The 20,819-nt window shown below is 51.3% G+C and overlaps 1 protein-coding gene across 2 annotated transcripts in view; it reads right to left on the bottom strand.

Moving 5' to 3' along the window:
* Window positions 1-20,819, bottom strand: part of PPP1R16B (protein phosphatase 1 regulatory subunit 16B) — a 95,779-nt gene that overhangs the window by 17,824 nt on the left and 57,136 nt on the right. For both annotated transcript variants that reach the window (XM_066387818.1, XM_066387817.1), the window contains exon 3: window positions 1,529-1,599. In XM_066387818.1, coding sequence (XP_066243915.1) covers window positions 1,529-1,599 — 71 coding nt within the window. The remainder of the gene's footprint in view (window positions 1-1,528; window positions 1,600-20,819) is intronic.

Consider the following 20,819-nt stretch of genomic DNA (forward strand, 5'->3'; position numbering starts at 1 on the left):
GGGCTGTGCCTGAGCCTCAGTTTCCTGAGCTGTAAAATGGGGATACCATGTCAGCACGCTGTGGCGAGCATCAGCCCACACTTCACACAAGTGAAGTGCCCTTACAGAGAAACGAACATGTGAAAAGTTTTAATAATAATGACAGCTAATAAATATTGACTCAGTCCCAAGTGATGCGCATAGGATTTTTACATTAATGTATTCAATCATTCAATCCTCACAACAACCCACTGAGAGATGGGTCTTTTTATAGATGAGGAAAGCGAGGCCCAGAGAACTTAAGCAACTTGCCCAAGGTCACACAGCTGGAATCTCTGGACACCGGAAGGGACAGGAGGAGAAGCCGAGAGGACACACAGGGAGCCACTGGGATGAAGGCTGAGAGTGGGGACTTGCCCTGGGGCTCATGGGCAGGGCAGTGGCCGGTGCCAGTTCACCCCTTCCTGTCCTCGAAGGAAGGTGGAGAGGCTCTCACCAGCCCAGGCTTCTGGCAGCCTGGCCTCCCACCTGTCAGAAACTCAGGCCAGGGCACAGGAAGGCTTCCGTGTGCTCATTCATTAGGCCAGCATGTACATATGGGGCTCCCACAGCAGCATGGGGGTAGATGCTGGGGTATGCCAGTGAGCAAGAGACAGGGGCTCTGCCCTTGTGTGGCTCAGAGCCTGGGCAGAGGGGACCAACATCAGATGATCACACTAATGGCTAAAAGGACAGATAGAAGGGGTGCCCGGGAGAAATGGACATGGATATATCAGCATAGCTGTCGGGCTCCTGCTGTTGCCCGGGGGTAGCCAGTGCCCGTGGGAAAGTACGGTAGGGCTCAGCACAGTGGACACGAGGAACCCAAGGGCCGCTGGGCCCGGTCGGGGAGCCAGGAGACAGGGCTTTGAGTAACACCAGGAGATCGTTGGCTTGAGCATCCCCGTGGCCACTGCGTGGAGGGTGAGTCGTGGCCGAGCCAGCTAGATGCTGGGCACCAGTTAGAAGGCTGATGTCGCGCCCAGGCCAGAGATGACAGCCTGCAGCCCTTCTCCACCCAGGGGGGGCTCAACCCATCACGCTTCCCTAGGAAGGATGTTTGCTGTGATAGCGCATGGTTCAGGGCTACAGTTCATGACGGTGCAACCTTCAGCAGGTCACACAGCCCCTCTGTCAATCACCTTCGTCAGCAGGATTGCACAGATGCCACGGTGGGCGTGAACAAACGTGCTGCGTAAACTGTCAAGTTCCAAACACGTTGCTTTGCTTGCCAAAGCCTTTGCTGGGCTGTCAGGGTGAGGTGGACAAAGGCTCCCTGTCTTCTGAGGCTGTGTGCACGCCGCGTGAGCGTGCACTGGGGCTCTGCGGGTGTGTTTGTAACAGACACACGCGTCTCCAAGCAGACAAGAGCCTTTCAAATCAGGCAGTTGTGGCTCCCCTCCCCCCCCCTCCTCCCTGAGGGTTCTGGGCAGTTTGAAAAAGCGGGGAAATGGGGCACCCGTCCAGGTGGTGAGCGGGGAGCCAGGGACCCCTACCAGCCCGGCCTTACCTGGTGCAGGGCTGTGAGTCCATCCTCGTTGCACAGATCAGGGCTGACCCTATTCTTCAGGAAGTAGCGCACTGCAACAGAGCGGACAGGCGTGAGCGTCCCATCACACGACGCGTGTGCAGCTATGTGTGGGGGGTGGTAAAACCCACGCTCCCCAGGTCCTGACACGAAGGGTCTTGTTTGTTTGTTTATACTGCTTTGGGGCCCCATCACCAACTGCTGAAGCCCTTCCATGACTCCCCATTGCTCTAGAAACAAAGTTGAACACCCTCAGCATGGGCTTACGCCTGCCTGCCCTAAACCCCAGGAGGACAGGACAGTGACAACACTTACTGCTCTTTCCCGAAGGCCTGGCACACAGTCAGCCCTCCACACCCTTCCAGGACCCTGACCTAATCAGCAGCCCCCTCGCGCAGTCCGAGGACACAGCTTCCCCATCTCTGAGCCAAGCAGGCGCCCCCTGGTGCTGACCCCAGATGGCTCGTGTCTGTAACAAGCAGCGCTGCCCTTGGGTCCCCCCTGCAAAGCTGTGGATGGCCTGATAGGTGGTCCCATTCTGAGGGCCATAAGAGGATATTATGGCAAAGCCACTGACCACCAAGGTCCAGCCTGTCCACGGGCCAAAGAGGGTGTCCTGAGCCCGGCGATGGCTGTTGGAGAGTAAAGGTGACATTACATCCCTGTCCAGGAAGGTTCTAGTCACAGGAAGTGAGGGTTCAGGTCCCATGGGGATGGGCGGTGGACTAGCATCCTGTCCAGGAGAAATTCTTTGAGGCAGAAATCAAGGTTCAGCTGTTAAGAGCAGCCTGCGTGTGCAGTAATGATTGGGGTGGTCTCCGTGCTGTGTGGGAGCCCAAGACGTATAATTACCCCAGCGCCGGGCAGTTATTTTCAGCCGAAGTGGCAGGACAACTCGCTCCATCTCTGAGGAGCCTGACTCTACACACAGCTCCCCTGAGCCAAGACCCCGCCGCCCAGGGCTCCACCGGGCTCTCCTGCCTCTGGGGTCTAGTGACAAAAACGATCAACAGTGTCTTCTCACTTGAGCCTCTCCTTTGCCCTCGGGGTCAATGCAGAGCCACTCTTTCATGAATTCGTGTCTGTAATTATTCCCTTTACGGAGAAGAGGAGACAGAGGGTCAGGAAAGTGCAGCTCACAGTCACAGGCAGCCAAGTGGAGGAAGGGAGAGGCGCGGATGTCAAAGCCCAGGCTGATAGCACAGGGCTGCTCCACTCTGCTCCCGAGGCCAGGAATGGGGGCCACCATCGCGGGAGCCTGCCCAGCGGCCAGACCCGTGCTGAGAGCCGGCGTGGGGAGGGGGGTGAGGAGAGGCACGGATGTCAAAGCCCAGGCTGATAGCACAGGGCTGCTCCACTCTGCTCCTGAGGCCAGGAATGGGGACCACCATCGTGGGAGCCCGCCGAGTGGCCAGACCCGTGCTGAGAGCTGGCGTGGGGAGGGGGGTGACCGGAGCAGAGACAGCAGTGCCCTCTCCTGCTTAAGCGTCAGCGGCCCTCAGGTCCCAGGCCAAGCCTCTTCTTGCAGATGGAAGGGCTTAGGGACCCAGAAACAGGTGGAGGAAACATTGCCCTGGGGGTGGGGGTGGGGGTGGCGTAGTCAGATCTTTCAGGACATAGTAAGTGTAAATTTTCTTCCTCTCACTCTCTGCTTAAAACCCTCTCGGGGTTCCACATTGCTGTTAGAATGAAGTTCAAAATCCTTCCGTGGCCTTCACTGGGGTCGTCGAACAATGGCCCACGGGACAGATCGGGCAGGCAGGCTGTTCCTGTACATTAAGTGTTATCGGGACACGTCTGCAATGGCCCCTTGCAGAAAGGTGGCAGACCCTGGTCTTCTAGGCCCCGCAGGGCGTGGCCCTGCTGACAGGCCTCCCACCCTGCATAACTCCAGGGGAATTATGCAGTCGTCCTGCGCAGGGCTTGCTCTGGAGCTGGGCACTGTGCAGCCTGCTTGGCCACCTGCATCCTGTCCCCCTGCCTCCCGGGCCCATCTCCGCTCTCGGAGCACCGCATACAATGCAGGGAGCTGGGTCTCAGGGGCCAACTGGGGCTCAGAGAGCACAAAGGGGACATGGTGTCCCCTCCAGCCAGGCCCGTCTGCTCCCGGTCCCCAGACCCCCAACTCCCAACTCCTAGGCTTGGCCGTCAGTCTGTCAGTGACCCAACTGTTCTCACGCATTTGTTAAGCTGTGGCTTCAGGCCAGTCGTTCCTCCTCCCTGTGCCTCAACGTCCTCATCTGTAAAATGGAATCACAACGGCGCCTCCTTTGTGGGGTTGCTAAGAGGATGAAGTAAGACAACAGCTGAGAGCTGCTACTATCATTTCTTTTATTTATCTTTTTATTTTTTTTAAAAGATTTTGTCTATTGATTTTAGAGAGAGAAAGAGTGGGTGGGGGGAGCATCAACTTGTAGTAGTTGCTTCTCGTATGTGCCTTGACCAGGCAAGCCTGGGGTTTCAAACTGGCACCCTATGCGTTCCAGGTCGACACGTTATCCACTGCGCCACCACAGGCCAGGCACCATCACTTCTTTTAGAAATAAACACACAACACAACCACTGAGCTCCTGCCTGGGCCCGCCCTGTGCTGGGAGCTGGGAATACAGCCACTGACATCTTGCATTTCTTAAAGAGCTCTCCAGGTGGTCATAAGAGACAGAGGCCATCTCTGTGCAGGGGGCTCCCAGCAGCTGCGGACTCCAGGACCACAGCTGATGTACCCCCAGACAGGCAAGACCCCACAGGGATGGCAGAGAGGTGCCCCCGCCCTCCTCCAGCGCCTTCCCGCTTGGCGCCAACCCCGCCGCTCTGCCCACATCTCCCTGGCAATCTGGCTGGAATCGGGGCCAAGCAGGGCCATCTGCTCGCCTCCGTCTCCAGCTGTCGCGAGTGAGGCTGAACAGACCCATCTCGGCAGGAAGCTGATGGTGGCTGCCTTGGTTGGGAGAAATCGCCGCTGACAAGCTTGGGTTTTCTTTGCCACCTGACCCGCTCTGCCCCACCGAGCAGACTGCCCTGACTTGTGGTCAGTGCAGCCACAAGTGTGGTTAACATATCGTATCCATTCCCTCCTATAGTTACCTCGGAGGAATGGGGACAGCAAGACAGAGGGGTCTGCCTCCTGAAGGCAGCCTCTACCCGCCGGGGGAGCCCTGGGGAAGCTGATGCCACCTGGCCAGGTGACCTGCACTGGCACGTTCATGGGGGTACCCGACCACCAAGCCCTCCTCCCCTCCCACCTCGCTTCCTTTCCCATCCAGCTCCGGGCAATGTGGCCTCCAAGATGCTGCAAGTACCTGGCTCTCCTCACTCCCAACCTGTCCCATCATCCCACCTGTCTCCCTAGTCACTCACTGATTCAGTTACAGTGGCTTCTTTCACTTCCTCAAACAAACAAACAAACAAACAAACAAAAAAACTGAGCTCCTCAAGGCCTTTACACATGTACTTTCTACCCATTCTTTTTTTTTGTATTTTTCTGAAGTTGGAAACAGGGAGACAGACAGACTCCCGCATGCGCCCGACCGGGATCCACCCGGCATGCCCACCAGGGGGCGATGCTCTGCCCATCTGGGGTGTTGCTTCACTGCAATCTGAGCCATTCTAGCACCTGAGGCAGAGGCCATGGAGCCATCCTCAGTGCCTGGGCCAACTTTGCTCCAGTGGAGCCTTGGCTGCAGGAGGGGAAGAGAGAGACAGAGAGGAAGGAGAGGGAGAGGGGTGGAGAAGCAGATGAGCGCTTCTCCTGTGTGCCCTGGCCGGGAATCAAATCCGGGACTCCTGCAAGCCAGGCCGACGCTCTACCACTGAGCCAACCAGCCAGGGCCTCTACCCATTCTTAAGCCAGCAATCTCCTCTTCATCCTTCAGATTTCAGCCAAAATGTTACCTCCTCCGAGAGGCCTTCCCTGATCATCCTGATCTCAGTCGAGTTGCCCTGGTTAGTCTCCCCCACAGTGTGTGCATTTCTGCATTTTTGCTTTGAGCAGTACCTATCACAATTTGTAATGACAGGGTGATTAATTAGTATAAAAGAATTATGGTTATTTGTATAGTTTTTTTTGGGGGGGTTGGCTCCATGAGGACAGAGACATGTCTGTCTCATTGACTGGTGTCCCCAGTGCCCACCATGAAGCCTGGCTCATAGCAGAGATGCAATAAATAACTATTGTAGCAAGAACAGCCAAAATTCATGCTCTTAGCAAATTTCTAATACTCAATACATTATTACTAATAGCCATTAGGCTATGACACCTCTACACTTATCCATCCTGCATAACTGCAACTTTGTACCCTCGGCCCAACATTTCAAAACAAAGGTAACTATAGGAGGGAATGGACACGATATGTTAATTAGCTTAACGGTCTAATCATTTCACTATATAGATGTAAACAGCATGTTGTACACCTAAATATCTACAATTTGATTAAAAATAATAAACATTTAAAGTTTGTTGTTGTTTTTTTAAATCTACTGTGTGAATGAACCAAGGAAGGAAGAGATGAGCAGAAGAATGGTGCAGGGCCCACGGGGCAGCATGTTCCTGAGGCCATGGGACAATGGGGACATGTTCCCCTCTTGGGGACATGTGCATAGACCTGCGGATATGGGGCGCCACAGGGAATGTGACTCAAGGACGGAGAAGCAGCCAAGATGGATTTTGTACAGAAATGAAGCGGCGAATGCCCATTCCCACACCTGGATGGCCGTTGCAGCCCGTGGTGGCTGACCATGGGAGTCCGTGAGCCCCACTCCCAGGCCCGGGGAACCTGTCCTTTTCTTCCTGCCCAGGGTCCCAGTCCTCACCTCCTCTGCCCCGGGCCGTAACTGTGTGCCAGGCATGGTGTTCAGCGCTTCCCAGGCATCAGATCGATTAGTCCTCCGAATCCAGTGATGAGGGTTAACAACCTGCTATTATTAACTAGCTGCCTGCCAACATTGCCCCGGGTCTAGGAAGAACAGAGGCTCGGGTAGGAACCTGGGAATGACTCGCCCAGGGGCAAGTGGCTGAGGTCGGCAAAGCTGGGGTTCTAACCCGGACCCGGCTGCCTCCAAGGGCTGACTGACCACTTGGCCACCCTGCTAGAATTGTGCCAAACAGTTTCGCCAAAGGGCGGGGACGTGGGCAGCAGAGAGAAGTGCAGAACCGATGCAGGTGTCAGTGTGGAGAGAGCCACGGAGGTGGCAAACGCTGACAGAAAGGTCAGGAGCATCGCCTGTGGTTCAGTGTTCTAGAACATTACAGGATAATAACCATAACAGCCGCTACCGGGCATTGCAGCAGCCTTGTCAGTGTCGTTTGCAGGCGGGGCTGCGGAGGTCAACACTTAGCCTGGGGTCCTCCGGCGAGTGAGTGGCAGCTCTGGGGCTGCTTCCAGAGCCTGAGCTCCCACACCGCTCTGTTTGTCTTCCCGCTGCATCGCCAGCTGCGCAGACAGACTACAGCCCCTCCCCCCACCATGCCAAGAGCCCTGCTGGCCTGCCCTCAGCTGCCACGCCCACCCCTGGGCCCAGCCTCCTCCGTGGGTCATCCTCACCGCACTGACCGCCCCGTTTCCACCCCTTCCTCAGACCCCAGGTGTGCTATGCCCTGCGTTCCATAGTATCCGGCACCTGCAGCCTGGTCAGGCCAGCTCTCTGGCCCACCCTCAGCCTCTTCCCCTCCTCAGGGAGCCAGCAGGTGGCGACAGGCCCAGCCTACTGCTGGGACAATGCCAGAAGGGCCAGCACTCTCAGTGAGAGCAGCTCCTTTCTTCCCCTCTCAAGTCAAGGCTGTCCTGAGTCCTCAGTGCACTGCACTTCAAGATCACCCCACTGAGCAATTTCAAACTTTCCACCCACCACTGCTCCTCCCTGAAGCAGAAATAGCCAGAAATAGCTGCTTCCAGGGAAGCCTAGCGGCCTGGGGCTGGGGGCGGGGACTCAGTCAAGTCTAATGGTGGCTTCGGCGGTGGCTGGTGCAGCCCAAGCAGTTCAGCCCAGGATCCCGGGTGATGGCTCACCCACGGAACAGGGTGGGCAAAGAAGACCTCGGCTTCCCTCAGAGTCTCACGTCCAGGCCCGGGGGCCCAGCCTTGCGCTCCCCCAGCCAGGGCACCTCTCTCCAGGGCCCCTTGCAGAAGAAGAGGGATCAGACGCTAACAATTGTTGGCAAAGATGTGGGGGCACTGCCGGTGGGAATGGGAAATGGAGCAGCTGCTTTGGAAAACGGTCTGGTGGTTCCTCAAAACCTAGACACAGAGCGACCATATGAAATAGCAATTCCGTTCCTAGGTGGTAGACCCAAGAAGAAGAAACACATACGTCCACACGAAACCTTGTATACAGATGTTAATAGCAGCATTATTTATAATAGCCCCAAAGTGGAAACAATCCAATACTCATCAATGAAAGAGTAAATGGATAAAATGTGTTAGAGTCGTACAGTTGAATAGGATCTGGCCATAAAAAGGGACTGAAGTACATGCGACAACATAAATGAGCCTTGAAAACATTGTGCCAAGTGAAAGAAGCCACACACAAAAGGTTAGGTCCCCGTGTGATTTCATTTACATGAAATGTCCAGAATAGACAAATCCATAAAGACAGAAGGTAGATTAGTGACTGCCAGGAGCGAAGGGGTGGGGAATGGGAGAGACGGCTAATGAGTACAGGGTTTCCTTTGGGGGCGATAAAATTTTTCTGGAATTAGATGTGAATACACTAAAGACCACAAATTGCACACTTTAAAAGGGTGAATCACATGAATGATAGCTCAGTTTTAACAGAAGAGGCAGGGGGCTCCAAGCTGAGCCTTGAGCATCTTGCTGGGGAGTCATTCCTCAACCAGCCTGGGAGTTCTGTGAGGCCACTATGGCATCTGTCTCATGCATCATGGTACCCACAGTGCCAAGGACAGTGCCCGGTACACGGGAGGTGCTCAATCAGTACTTAATGAGAGGAGAGGGAAGAAAGAAGGCCACTGGCCGCTCGGCCTCTTCTGGGCCCTATGTGATCTGGCCTCTGCCCACCTCTCCTGGCTCTGTCCCTCTTAACCACCATGGCCACTTCCAGGACTGCCCACGCCTCACCCTCTCTTCTGTATCTCCCAGTCTTCTTGGGTGCTATTCTCTCTGCCTGTTCTTCTCTGTCTTCACCTGTTAATTCTTAAATATCAGGGGGTTTTAAATATATATATTTATTTTAGAGAGAGAGAGGGAGAGAAAGAGAAAGACAGAAACATCAATCTCTTCCTATATGTGCCCTGACCAAGGATCAAACCTGCAACCTTTACACTTCAGAACGAAGCTCTAACCAATCGAGCTATCCAGCCAGGGTACCTGTTAATTCTTAGTTAGCCTCCAGGTCTTAGCTTAAATGCTACTTCCTCTGTGAAGCCTCCCCCAGCAGGTCCAGCTGGGCCAGGCATTCTTATGCACTTTTTGTTCCCTCTTCAAGAAAATTCAATACTCCACTGTAGTTGTGTATGGATTTGTCTGTGTCTTTACTAGCCTATAGGCTCTGGAGGGGTAGGGGAGTAGGAACCATAAACTTTTTAGCTACTATGACATAGTTCAGGCTCCTGGTCAATATCTGATGATGACAGGAACAAGCAGAGCCTGCCTGGCCTCCACCCAAGGCTCAGAACTGGCCAAAGCATCCTTTCTTGGGCTGTTTTATGCTGTGCCCTTTGGATAACAATGGTCTCAGGCTGGGTCACAGACTCTTCCATCTCAGAGTGAATCTTCATCCTTTGGATCTTACAGAGGCCAGTTTCTTTCTTAGCATCTCTGATACCCTCAGGACCATGAGGACAAGATGACCAAGGGCACACCAGGCATGTAGCTGTAATCTTCTCCTTTCCAAAACTTCCATGTCCACAACACATGGCTGTGCTGAACAGGATTTGTTGACAGAGACTCCTATCAGCTACTCAGATGCCTCTGTACATGCATACAAGTGCAGAAGAAGTGATTGCAGACCGTTTGGAATGCAAACTCTATGTGGGCAAAACTTGTCCGTCTTCTTATTTGGAGTATCCAGCCTCGAGAGTTTCAACAAATATTTATTGAAAGAATGAACAAATAAAATTTTGTTTTGCTTCTACAAAAACAAACCTAAAGATACGAGGGAAACCTAATAAAATATGTACAAAATCTACATGAAAAAAAACCAACAGAAAACCAAGGGATGACATAAAAAAAAAATTTAATGGAGAGATGTTCCATGTTCATGGATAGGAAGACTCAGTCTTGTCAAGATGTCAGTTCTTCCCAACATGAGTTCTAGATCCACTGGGACCTCAATTAAAATCTCGGCAAGTTATTCTAGGAATACTGACAGACTGATTCTAAGGTTTATATGCAGAGGTAAAAGACACTATCCAACTGCAAGACTTACTTTCGAGCTACAGCAGGGGTCCCCAAACTTTTTACACAGGGGGCCAGTTCACTGTCCCTCAGACTGTTGGAGGGCCAGACTATTAAAAAAAAAAAAAACTATGAACAAATCCCTATGCACACTGCACATATCTTATTTTAAAGTAAAAAAACAAAACGGGAACAAATACAATATTTAAAATAAAGAACAAGTAAATTTAAATCAACAAACTGACCAGTATTTCAATGGGAACTATGGGCCTGCTTTTGGCTAATGAGATGGTCAATGTCCGGATCCATATTTGTCACTGCTAGCTGTAACAAGTGATATGATGCGCTTCTGGAGCCGTGACGCGTGCATCCCGCGTCACTGGAAGTAGTGCTGTACGTGAGGGACTGAGGGACGCTGCGCTTTGCAGCGTCACCACATACAGTACTCCAGGGCTCACTGACCACCAATGAAAGAGGTGCCCCTTCCGGAAGTGTGGCGGGGGCCGGATAAATGGCTTCAGGGGTCGCAGTTTGGGGACCCCTGAGCTACAGTAATCAAGCCAGTGTGATATTGGTGAAAGGACAGACAGATCAATGGAACAGAAGGGAGAGCCCAGAAACAGATCCACATAAATAGAGCCAACTCTCACCCATTGCTGGTGGGAATGTAAAATGGTGGTACAGCCATATGATCCAGCAACTGCACTCCTTGGTATTTACTCAGAGGAGGTGAAAACTACGTCCAAACACAAACCTGTGTATGAATGTTTATAGCAGCTTCAGTCGTAATCACCAAAAGCTGGAAGTAACCCAGATGTCCTTCAGTAAGGGAATGGATAAACTGTGGCCCATCCAGACGACCACGGGATACTATTCAGTGCTAGAAAGAAAGGAGCGATCAAGCCATGAAAAGATGCGGGAGAGATTTACCATATTTTTTGCTCCATAAGATGCACTCCCCCTCCCCAAAAAAAGTGGAGGGGAAAATGCCTGTGCATCTTATGGAGCAAAAAATATGATATTTTATTAAATATTTTAACACACCATTTGGTTCAGAATATTTTTTTTCCTTATTTTCCTCCTAGGTGTGTCTTATGGTTAGGTGCATCTTATGGAGCGAAAAATACGGTAAATGTGTATTAAGTGAAAGGCGTCAATGTGAGAAAGCTACATAATGCATGATTCCAACTATGTGAAACTCTAGAAAACACAACACTATGGAGACAGTAAAAGAATTGATGGTTTCCAGGAGTTGGGGGAGAGGAAAAACAATGAATTTTTAGGGCCATGAAAATACTCTGTATGATACCCTAACGATGAACATATGTCATTATACATTTGTCCAGACCCACAGAACACACAACACCCAGAGCGCACCCTAATGTAAACTGTGGGCCTTGGGTGTTTATGACGCGTCACTGTGGGTTCAAAAGTGGTAAGAAACATCCCACGCTAGCGGGGGTTGTTGGTAATGGGGGAAGCTGTGCATACGTGCAGCCAGGGGGCGTACAGACAGCCTGTGTACCCTCCCTCAATTTGGCTGTGAACCTACAGCTGTTCTAAAAAGTAAAAATATAAATAAAATCCAAACAAGCAAATAGAAAGAAACCAGGGAAGCCTATGTACAAAGTAAGCTTCCGTTAATCCTCTTGAGAAATGTGCAGTCTTTCCGAACTGCGCAGGGTGGGGGTGGGGGTGGGGGGTGGGGGGATCACTTCCCGATGTGGGAGCAAACATTTGTGTACTAGATTTTCTCAAAGGGAGAAAGAACTGCATGTAATCATCTCGTGTGGAGAAGACGTGGGTCTGGAAGGTTTTTCCAGCCAAGCGGCAAAGGCTGCGTCTCTGCGCACTGGCCCCCTCCCTCCGTTCCCCTCCCCGCTGTCAGCCTTCCCCCTCCATAGGTGTCTTGCCTTCCTGCCCCCACCTTCATCCACAAGTACTTTATCTCAGGGTCTCAAGGCAAGGGTGCTGCTGGTCCAGAATATCGCCCTGGCACTTCTCCAATTCCATTCACGAACCCATCGGACCTCAACTGTGCCAGGTCCCTCCCTGTTCCTCCCTAATTCTGCTTCCTGAATCCTCCCAGCGGCTCCCCTCTGTGGCTACTGCGCAAGCCTGGGAACCTGATCTCCCTCCGGCCCCACAGAGCCTGGCCGCCCGGGGAACTCTCCAAGGTATCTATCTGCTCTTATCCCAATTCCTCTCTCTCCCCAAATACCCTGCATTCCTCCCCTTGACTTCCTGTTGCTCCCGCAACCTCGTTGCTCTCACCTTATCTATCCTCCATTAAAAAAAAATAAAAATAGCCCAATTATTTTATATCTTCAGGCAAGAAATAGATAAAAATATCCCCAGCCCTCCAGGTAGGTATACCATACCCATAAGCACTAAAATGTCTTCACAGCCATCATCCTAATATCTAACATTTGTTGAGTATTTTCCAAGTGTGGGGAACAGTGCTAAGACATTAACATGTCTCATCCCAGTTGAGCCCCACAACCCTAAGACGTAGCTGTTATTATCAACTAATTCAACAGAGAACTTCTATAATTTGCTCAAGTTCACTCAGCTAATAAGTGTTGAGACTCAGTTGTGATGTGGTTGATTCCAGGCACAGAGAGCATTTCAGGCACAATTAGTAACAAGAGAGCCTCACTCTAATATAACCAAGAATAAAATCCATTCCTGCCGCTATTCAGACAGAAAGGTTGTCTGGAGGGGAGAAAACTCCTCTGGCTCTCACCTGCCCACTTTGAACCTTGCGCCTGGACTCCCCGGCCCCACTCTGCGATTTCATAACCAGTTCCCCAAAGCCCTTGCCTGTCTGCCTGGTTCTCAATTTTCTCCTAAAGCCGCTGTATCCTGTTTCTCTCCCTCTGCACTGTGCTACACAGGTCAGGGGCAAGTCCCACTCTGGGCTTTGCTTGTCTAGCTGGGGAAGTCAAACGAGGTTTTTGAAAACTTTAAAGGTAAGTACCTGAGAAAATGATATCAGGGTTTATATCTTCCCTATCAATGGAAAAGATAAAAGTAAATAATCATAAAATTCATTAAAGTCACAAAGTGAAAAAAAAAATACAAAAAACATCAATGTCGCAAAGCATGAAATAAGATGACCAAAACCAAACCTCTACTATAACAATGCATAAAATCATTGATCCTCACTTATAGAGCAGTAAAGATATGGTTGCCAAAAAGACCAAAAAACTTCAATAGTGTGCTGCTTACAAGAGATGTAACCTAGCAAAATAAGAAAAGAGACTAAAATAAAGAAATGCTCAAATGTAGAACAGGCAGATGCAAACACACACATACACACACACACACACACACACACACCACAATAAAGGCACAGGGGTTACAACATTATTACTATGATGCAGAATGGAATTCAGAGCAAAAGGAGGAGGTAATTAACTTTTTTTTTTCCCCTTGGTATTTTTCTGAAGCTGGAAACGGGGAGAGACAGTCAGACAGACTCCCGCATGCGCCCGACCGGGATCCACCCGGCATGCCCACCAGGGGGCGATGCTCTGCCCACCAGGGGGCGACGCTCTGCCCACCAGGAGGCAATGCTCTGCCCCTCCGGGGCGTCGCTCTGTTGCGACCAGAGCCACTCTAGCGCCTGGGGCAGAGGCCAAGGAGCCATCCCCAGCGCCTGGGCCATCTTTGCTCCAATGGAGCCTCGCTGCGGGAGGGGTAGAGAGAGACAGAGAGGAAGGAGAGGGGGAGGGGTGGAGAAACAGATGGGCGCTTCTCCTGTGTGCCCTGGCCGGGAATCAAACCCGGGACTTCTGCACGCCAGGCCGACGCTCTACCACTGAGCCAACCGGCCAGGGCGGAGGTAATTAACTTTAGGTTGCATTTTAAAAGGTATTTCAAAATGGAGCCCTGGTTGGGTAGCTCAGTTGGTTAGAGCATTGTCCAGATACACCAAGGTTGCAGGTTTGATCTCTGATCAGGGCACAAGTATCAACTAATGACTGCATAAATAAGTGGAACGACAAATCAATCTCTCTCTCTCTCTCTCAAATCAATAATAATATTAAAAAGATACTTCAAAATGTAATTATAAACAGAAAGCAGACCTGTGGTTACTTGGGGCTAGCAGTGAGTCATTATCAGTAAGAAAATCTTATGAATTGCATCATCAGTAAAATAAGATCAGGAAAACTTAGTGTACAAGTCAAAACCACAATTTTCCCTGGTAACCTTTGGCTCATACGCACTCTGAAGAAAAGATCGGGGTGGGGAGGGGGACACAAAGATTTATATATATTGTTTATAATCAAGAAATACTAGAAGCAGCCTGAATGTCTAAACAATGGGGCACTGATTAGGTAAATTATGGAACATCTGAATAACAGAACATTCTGCAGATGGTATCTCTGAGGAATTTTTAACTACACGGGGAAATGCTTGATAAATAATGTGAATGGAAACACAAGAGATTGAAACTATACATTCAATGCAATCCCTGTTGGAAAGAAACATGCATTCCACACATGCACACACTTCCCACTGGGGAAAATATTAAGATATCTACTGTGCTTATCAGTGATTTCTATTTTATAGTTGCCAGAATTTTCCAAATACTTAAAAAGTATGCATGCATTATTTTTATAATCACAATCTTCCAGTTCCACTAAAAACCAAAAACTCTCGACAGAACAATAGCCAAGAGGTAAACACCATATTTCTGCTAAGAGTTTCTAGGACAGAAATGCGCTCTCAGGCTGGCTGAGACCATGGCGGAAATGCTGAGGCCGGGATTCCCATGTTGGGTAAAAAGTTAAATAGCAACAATAACAACCTCTTTGTTGGTATCAAGCAAGGGTTGGCAAACTATATAGTCCAGTGGCCAAATCTTGCAATTTTGAACCACTTCCAAGGATGGCGTCTTTTTTTTTTTTTTTTTTTTTTTTAATGATCGGGGGGGAAAATCAAAAAGCAATAATATTTCATGACACCTAAGAATTATCTGAAAGTCAAGTATCACTGCCAATGGCTGATTTCTGTCATAACACAGACTGTGTGGTCCCTACAGTCCATGGTACTTCTTTCTTTTTCTTTTTTTTTTATTACATGAGAGAAGGGGAGCAGAGACAGACTCCCACTAGCGCCCCAACCAGGATCCACCCAGCAATACTCTGCCCATCTGAGGCATTGCTCCATTGTTCAGCAACAAAGCTATTCTTACTGCCTGAGGCAGAGGTCATGGATGGGGGTCATCCTCAGTGCCTGGGGCCAACTTGCTCCAATTTAGCCATGGTTGCAGGAGGGGAAGAGAGAGAGAGAGAGAGAGAGGGAGAAAGAGAAAGGGGAGAGGTAGAGAAGCAGATAGTCAACTCTTCTGTGTGCCCTGACTGAATATTGAACCTGGGACATCCACACATTGGGCCAACGAGCCAACGGCCAGGACCACCCATGGTATTTCTTATCCCTTCCTTTATAGAAACAGTTTGTTGATCTGGTGCAGCACTTTGTGGCTAACAAAGTGTGTTGAACCACAATCATTTGACTCTCACAATGAGAGTCTAGTGGTCTCCAGTAGCAGAGGAAGAGATGCGTGTATGTCCAAGGTAGACCTCGAGGTAGTGGCCAGGAGGGGCACAAGCAGATCGGGCTCAATTTCTTCACCTGCCAAGGACTGGAGGGGGCACAACTTCCACCTGAAGACCCTGCTGTGACACTCTCCTCCCCACCATCTCACCGCAACCCCCTACCTCAGCCGTCTCTCCCTTCCAAAAGCTGTCACATTTCCTGTCAAGAGCGTGACCTTCTGCAACCTGTACGGTGGAGGCTACAGCTGAAAACAAGGTGGTATTTTTATCTAGCTCCTTCTTCCTGTTTATTGGCTGGGGGGGTTACTTGCTGGTATTTGGTTTTGTCATTTCTGATACGGACTCAGCTCCATTTTGCATCAGAACAGAGACAACTGTCTCCTCAAAGCGGAGGCTGCCTGCCACCAGGCCACCTGCCGCAGGGGCCCTGTCCCTTGCACACTCCCCTCCTGCTGCACCACTTCCTGTGACATGGAGATACTGTACCCGTTTTCTGCCGGCTCGAGAGCAGAAACCAGGGAGGCTGGGTGAGCAGAGAGGAAACGGAGCATTTCTAATACGTGAAATGGAAAAATCTGCTCTCCTGTCAGAGAGGACTTGGCTGGGCCGGAAGGGGAGCAAGTTGCAGGCTTTGAAGAGCTTCTGGAACAAACCCATTATTCTTAGCAAGGCCTGGCTGGGAGGGACCAGGTCAGCTGCTGAGGACAGAGTTCATCCAGGCCTTCGGAGTCCTTTGCTGGGAACGTCCTCGGCCCTTGGATCTGGGCATCATTTGCTGATGCTCCCAGCAACAGACAAAAATGGACCGTCCTCAACCCTCCCGTCCCCAGGACTCAGTCCGATGTGGGAACAAGGGCAGTTACCTCAGCATCTCACAAGCCAGGGATAGCAAGAGCTCCCATGGATGGAGCACTTACTGCGTGCCTTGCCCTGTGCAGGAACTGTGTCTCATCTAGTCCCCACAAGAGCCCCGGACAGGAAGGACACAGCCTCTTTGATCTCTCCTATTTTACAGGTGGGGCTATGGAGGCACGATGAGTTTAATTAACTTGCCCCAAACCACTCTGCTAAGAGGCTCCAGTCACCCCACCCTTGAACGCCACGCTTGCTCCACCATGATGATTTCAGTACACGTCTTAGAGCTAAACCTGAGCCCAGATGTTGGACCTCAGGCTCCGGGAGACTTCCTGTTTCCTGTCCCACCAGCATGCCCAGCGCCAGGCTCCGGGCCAGCAGGATGAAAGGGCTACTCTGACCTTTGCTGTAAACACTCCCACCCTGGAGAGAGGCCACCGAAACAGACCACTGGGGGACAGGCAATCCTCCTTAGCACTGCACTTGGCATGAAAACACAGGTGCGATGGCTAGGAATTCAGACCCCACCATTTCCCAGGGATCTGATCTCAGGTACGTCATCTCCTCTACCTGAGCCTCAGTTTCCCTTGTTGGTAAAATAGGAGTTACAACCTCATAAAATTAGCTGAGAGTAGAACACAGAGCCTTGCCCCCAGCCCACACAGTCAGTCAAATTTTCGTGAACCAGAGAGATCCTGCACTGAGTCCTACAGCTGACAAGGAGTCTCTATGTCCACCCACGGTGCTGAACACACGTCAGTCCTTACCTGGGTCTCCTTCTTGTTCTAAGGGGCGCTGCCCGGGCTTCCCTACCGTGAGGATGGGCCCGGGCCTTGAGGCACCCTCTTGAGCTAAGTGTACCCCAGACTCAGCTGGAGAGAGGTGGGGAGCAGGCTGCAGCCCCTGTCCTCAATAGCCACCTACAGGTTTCTAAATCACAGACCTGAATGTGCTCCTTTCTGCTCAAACACCACTCGTGGCTCCCCAGTGCCTCTGCACTGTCCCTGAGCCCACCTGGCGCTTGTCACGGCGTGGTCCCAGCAACAGCAGCATCACCTGGGGACTTGTTGAAAACACAAGCCCTGTGGCTCTCCCAGGACCTAGTGAATCAGGAACTCTGGGGACAGTCCGGCAAGCTGGGGTTTAACCAGCCCTTCCCCAGGGATTCTGATGCTCTGGCCTCTTCTCTCCCCATTCTTTCCTGAGTCCCCTGTGCTCCAGAAACCCCCGACTTCTCTCCCTCCTCCACAAATATTCACTGGGCACCAACTCTGTGCCAGGTGTGGGCACGCAGCAGCGAACAGGATAGACACCTGCTCTGCCCACCTCCAGTTTGCAATCTGCCCTCCCGCAGTTTGGAATGTTCTTCCCTCCTTCCCAGCAGCCAAACCCATGCCGGGCCTTCACATCAAAGCGGGAGACTTTCCATAGACACAAGCTGAACGTCAAAGGGGCCAATGAATCCACAACTGTAGCACCTCGGTGAGGTCTCCCTTGACCCTGAACTCAGGCAGTGGCCTTTCAGCCGCATGGGGCCGTGGAGCACTCGAAATGTGCATAATCTGGCTTGAGATGCGCTGTGAGTGTACTTTGAAGATTTAGCACCAAAAAAAAAAAAAAAAGAGCTCATTTTTTGTACTGATGACATGTTGCAAAGATATATGGAGTTAAAGGAAATAAATTATACAAGTTTATTTCACCTGTTTCCTATACTCTTTAATACAACTACTACAAAATTTTGAATTCAATACTGTGGCTCACATTATATTTCTATTGAGTGACGTTAAGCTGGATTGTAAATATTTAGTCATGTGACTGTGGGCACAGTTTATTTGTTGTGCATCTCCTCCTTCCCTTCCTCCCTCCCTCCCTCCTTGCCCTCCTTTCTCCCTTCCTCCCTTCCTTCCTTCCTTCCTCCCTCCCTCCCTCCCTCCCTTCCTTCCTCTCTCCCTCTCTCCCTCCCTCTCTTCCTCCCTCCCTCCCTCCCCCCTCCTTCTCTCCCTCCCCTCCCCTCCCCTCCCCTCCTTTCCCTCCCTCCCTCCCTCCCCACCTCCCTCCCTTCCTTCCTTTCTTCCTGGATCCCTTTCCCCTCCTCTCTCTTTCCGACAAACTTTTATTGGATATCTGCTCTTGAACTGGCCCCTTCCATGAGGCTGGGCACAGTGTAGGTCTTAATACTGTTTGCTGAATGAATAAACCAACACTCGGAATGCAGACTGACCCTGAGGTGACCCTGAGGGAGTGTCCCTCCCATTTAATCCCCCATACCTGTTTGTGTGAGTGTAGTTTTCCCATTTCATTTCAAAAGGAGCCAAATTCCAAAGATGTCCTTATGTAACTCAGGGTTGGGATCAGTTTTCCTCATGCATACAGGGCTCAGGTGCAAGCAGGTCCCGGGGTCAGGACTCTGTGTGCAGGACAGCTTGTTCTCGAAGCTCCAGGAGGCTGGCCAGAGCGTGGATCTGGGGCTTCGACGTTTAGTGCCAAATTCTCCAGTGCGGGGAGGGGGGGCACCAGGCTCAGCCATGCACGGCCCCACGCCATCCCCCACGGGCCTGAGAGGGTGAGGGTGCATGTGGGTGAGACTCAGGCTTCTAAACCCGCGGGGCCTGGGCGGGAGTCACTGTGGGCATTACAGGCCTGTGTCCTGGAATATCAGACTCAGCAGCCCCTGACTGTACCCTTCCCCTGCCCCAGATGGAGAGGCTTCAAGATACGGGGATGAGGCACAGCATCTCGGCGAGCTGCTGTGGAAGAGCTGGGAAGGCAGCAAGAAGGCCGGTGTGGCCTGTGGCCTCTTCCATCCCGGCCCACTCAAAGCTAACACAGGGTTGTGGCCCCTATATCACTGCCCAACTGCAGTAATATCCCTCATCCCTTTCCTCTGGTTTCACTCTCTTCCCAACCTAGCACTGAACCCCAGGGCCCTTGCTTATGCTATTACTTCTGCCGAGAAAACTCTCCCCTCGCTCAGCCTCCTCTATCCTTCTGCATGGCTGGTTCCCCCTCACCCTTCAGGCCCCCTGAGGTCACCTACTCAGACAGAACTTCCCTGAATGACCTCGCTACATACACCACAGTCCTTCCGTCCCCTATCAAAGCACCCTGTCTACCCCTTCACAGCAAAGGATTTAGGGGTAGGGATAAGGGACCAAGCTGTCACCTTTGGCTTACAGCCCGCGGGCCGCATGCAGCCCCCTGAGGCCATTTATTCCCTCCCCCGCCCCCTGCCGCACTTCCAGAAGGGGCACCTCTTTCATTGGTGGTCAGTGAGGGGAGCATAGTTCCCATTGAAATACTGGTCAGTTAATTGTTCTTTATTTTAAATATTGTATTTGTTCCCGTTTTGTTTTTTTACTTTAAAATAAGATATGTGCAGTGTACATAGGGATTTGTTCATAGTTTTTTTTATAGTCCGGCCCTCCAACGGTCTGAGGGACAGTGAACTGGCCCCCTGTGTAAAAGTTTGGGGACCCCTGGCTTAAAGAGTCTCATCTTAGGCCCTGGCCGGTTGGCTCAGCGGTAGAGCGTCGGCCTGGCGTCTGGGGGACATGGGTTCAATTCCCGGCCAGGGCACATAGGAGAAGCGCCCATTTGCTTCTCGACCCCTCCCCCTCTCCTTCCTCTCTGTCTCTCTCTTCCCCTCCCGCAGCCAAGGCTCCATTGGAGCAAAGATGGCCCGGGCGCTGGGGATGGCTCCTTGGCCTCTGCCCCAGGCGCTAGAGTGGCTCTGGTCACAGCAGAGCGACACCCTGGAGGGGCAGAGCATTGCCCCCTGGTGGGCAGAGCTTTGCCCCTGGTGGGTGTGCCAGGTGGATCCCGGTCGGGCGCATGCGGGAGTCTGTCTGACTGTCTCTCCCTGTTTCCAGCTTCAGAAAAATACAAAAAAAAAAAAAAGAGTCTCATCTTCCCCTTTAAGTAGGCCCTAATTCTACTTACTAGGCACCCAACCCACACACTTCAAATATCCGCATCTATAGGCCCGCTGAAAGGAGCCTCACACACAAGAAGCCATGTGTGTGTGATGTTCCAGAACAAGCAAAACTAACTGGAAACTTCACACCCACGAGGGTGGCTAAAACCAAAGAGCTGACAATACCAAGTGTTGGCGAGGATGTGGAGGGGTTAGATCCCTCATCCATTGGCAAATGGTACAGTTGTTGCAGAAAACAAACAGGCATTTCCCTAAAAGGTTAAACATAGAATTCCCATATGACCCAGCAGTTTTGCTCCTAGGTACATCCCCCGAATAATTCAAAACAGGAGCTCAAACAAATATATGCACACTCGTGTTCATATGCACAATAGCTAAAAATAAAAATAAAAATAGGCGAAGGGTGCAAACAAGCCAAGCATGTGCGTGTGTTTGGTCAGGAAAAGGAATGGAGTTCTGATCCATGCTCCCACATGGGATGAACCTTGAACACATTATAAGTGAAAAAAGCCAGACTCAAAAGATTACACCAGGGGTCCCCAAACTACGGCCCCCGCGGGCCACAT

The sequence above is a fragment of the Saccopteryx leptura genome, chromosome 5, assembly GCF_036850995.1.
Source record: "Saccopteryx leptura isolate mSacLep1 chromosome 5, mSacLep1_pri_phased_curated, whole genome shotgun sequence".
Lineage (NCBI taxonomy): Eukaryota > Metazoa > Chordata > Mammalia > Chiroptera > Emballonuridae > Saccopteryx > Saccopteryx leptura.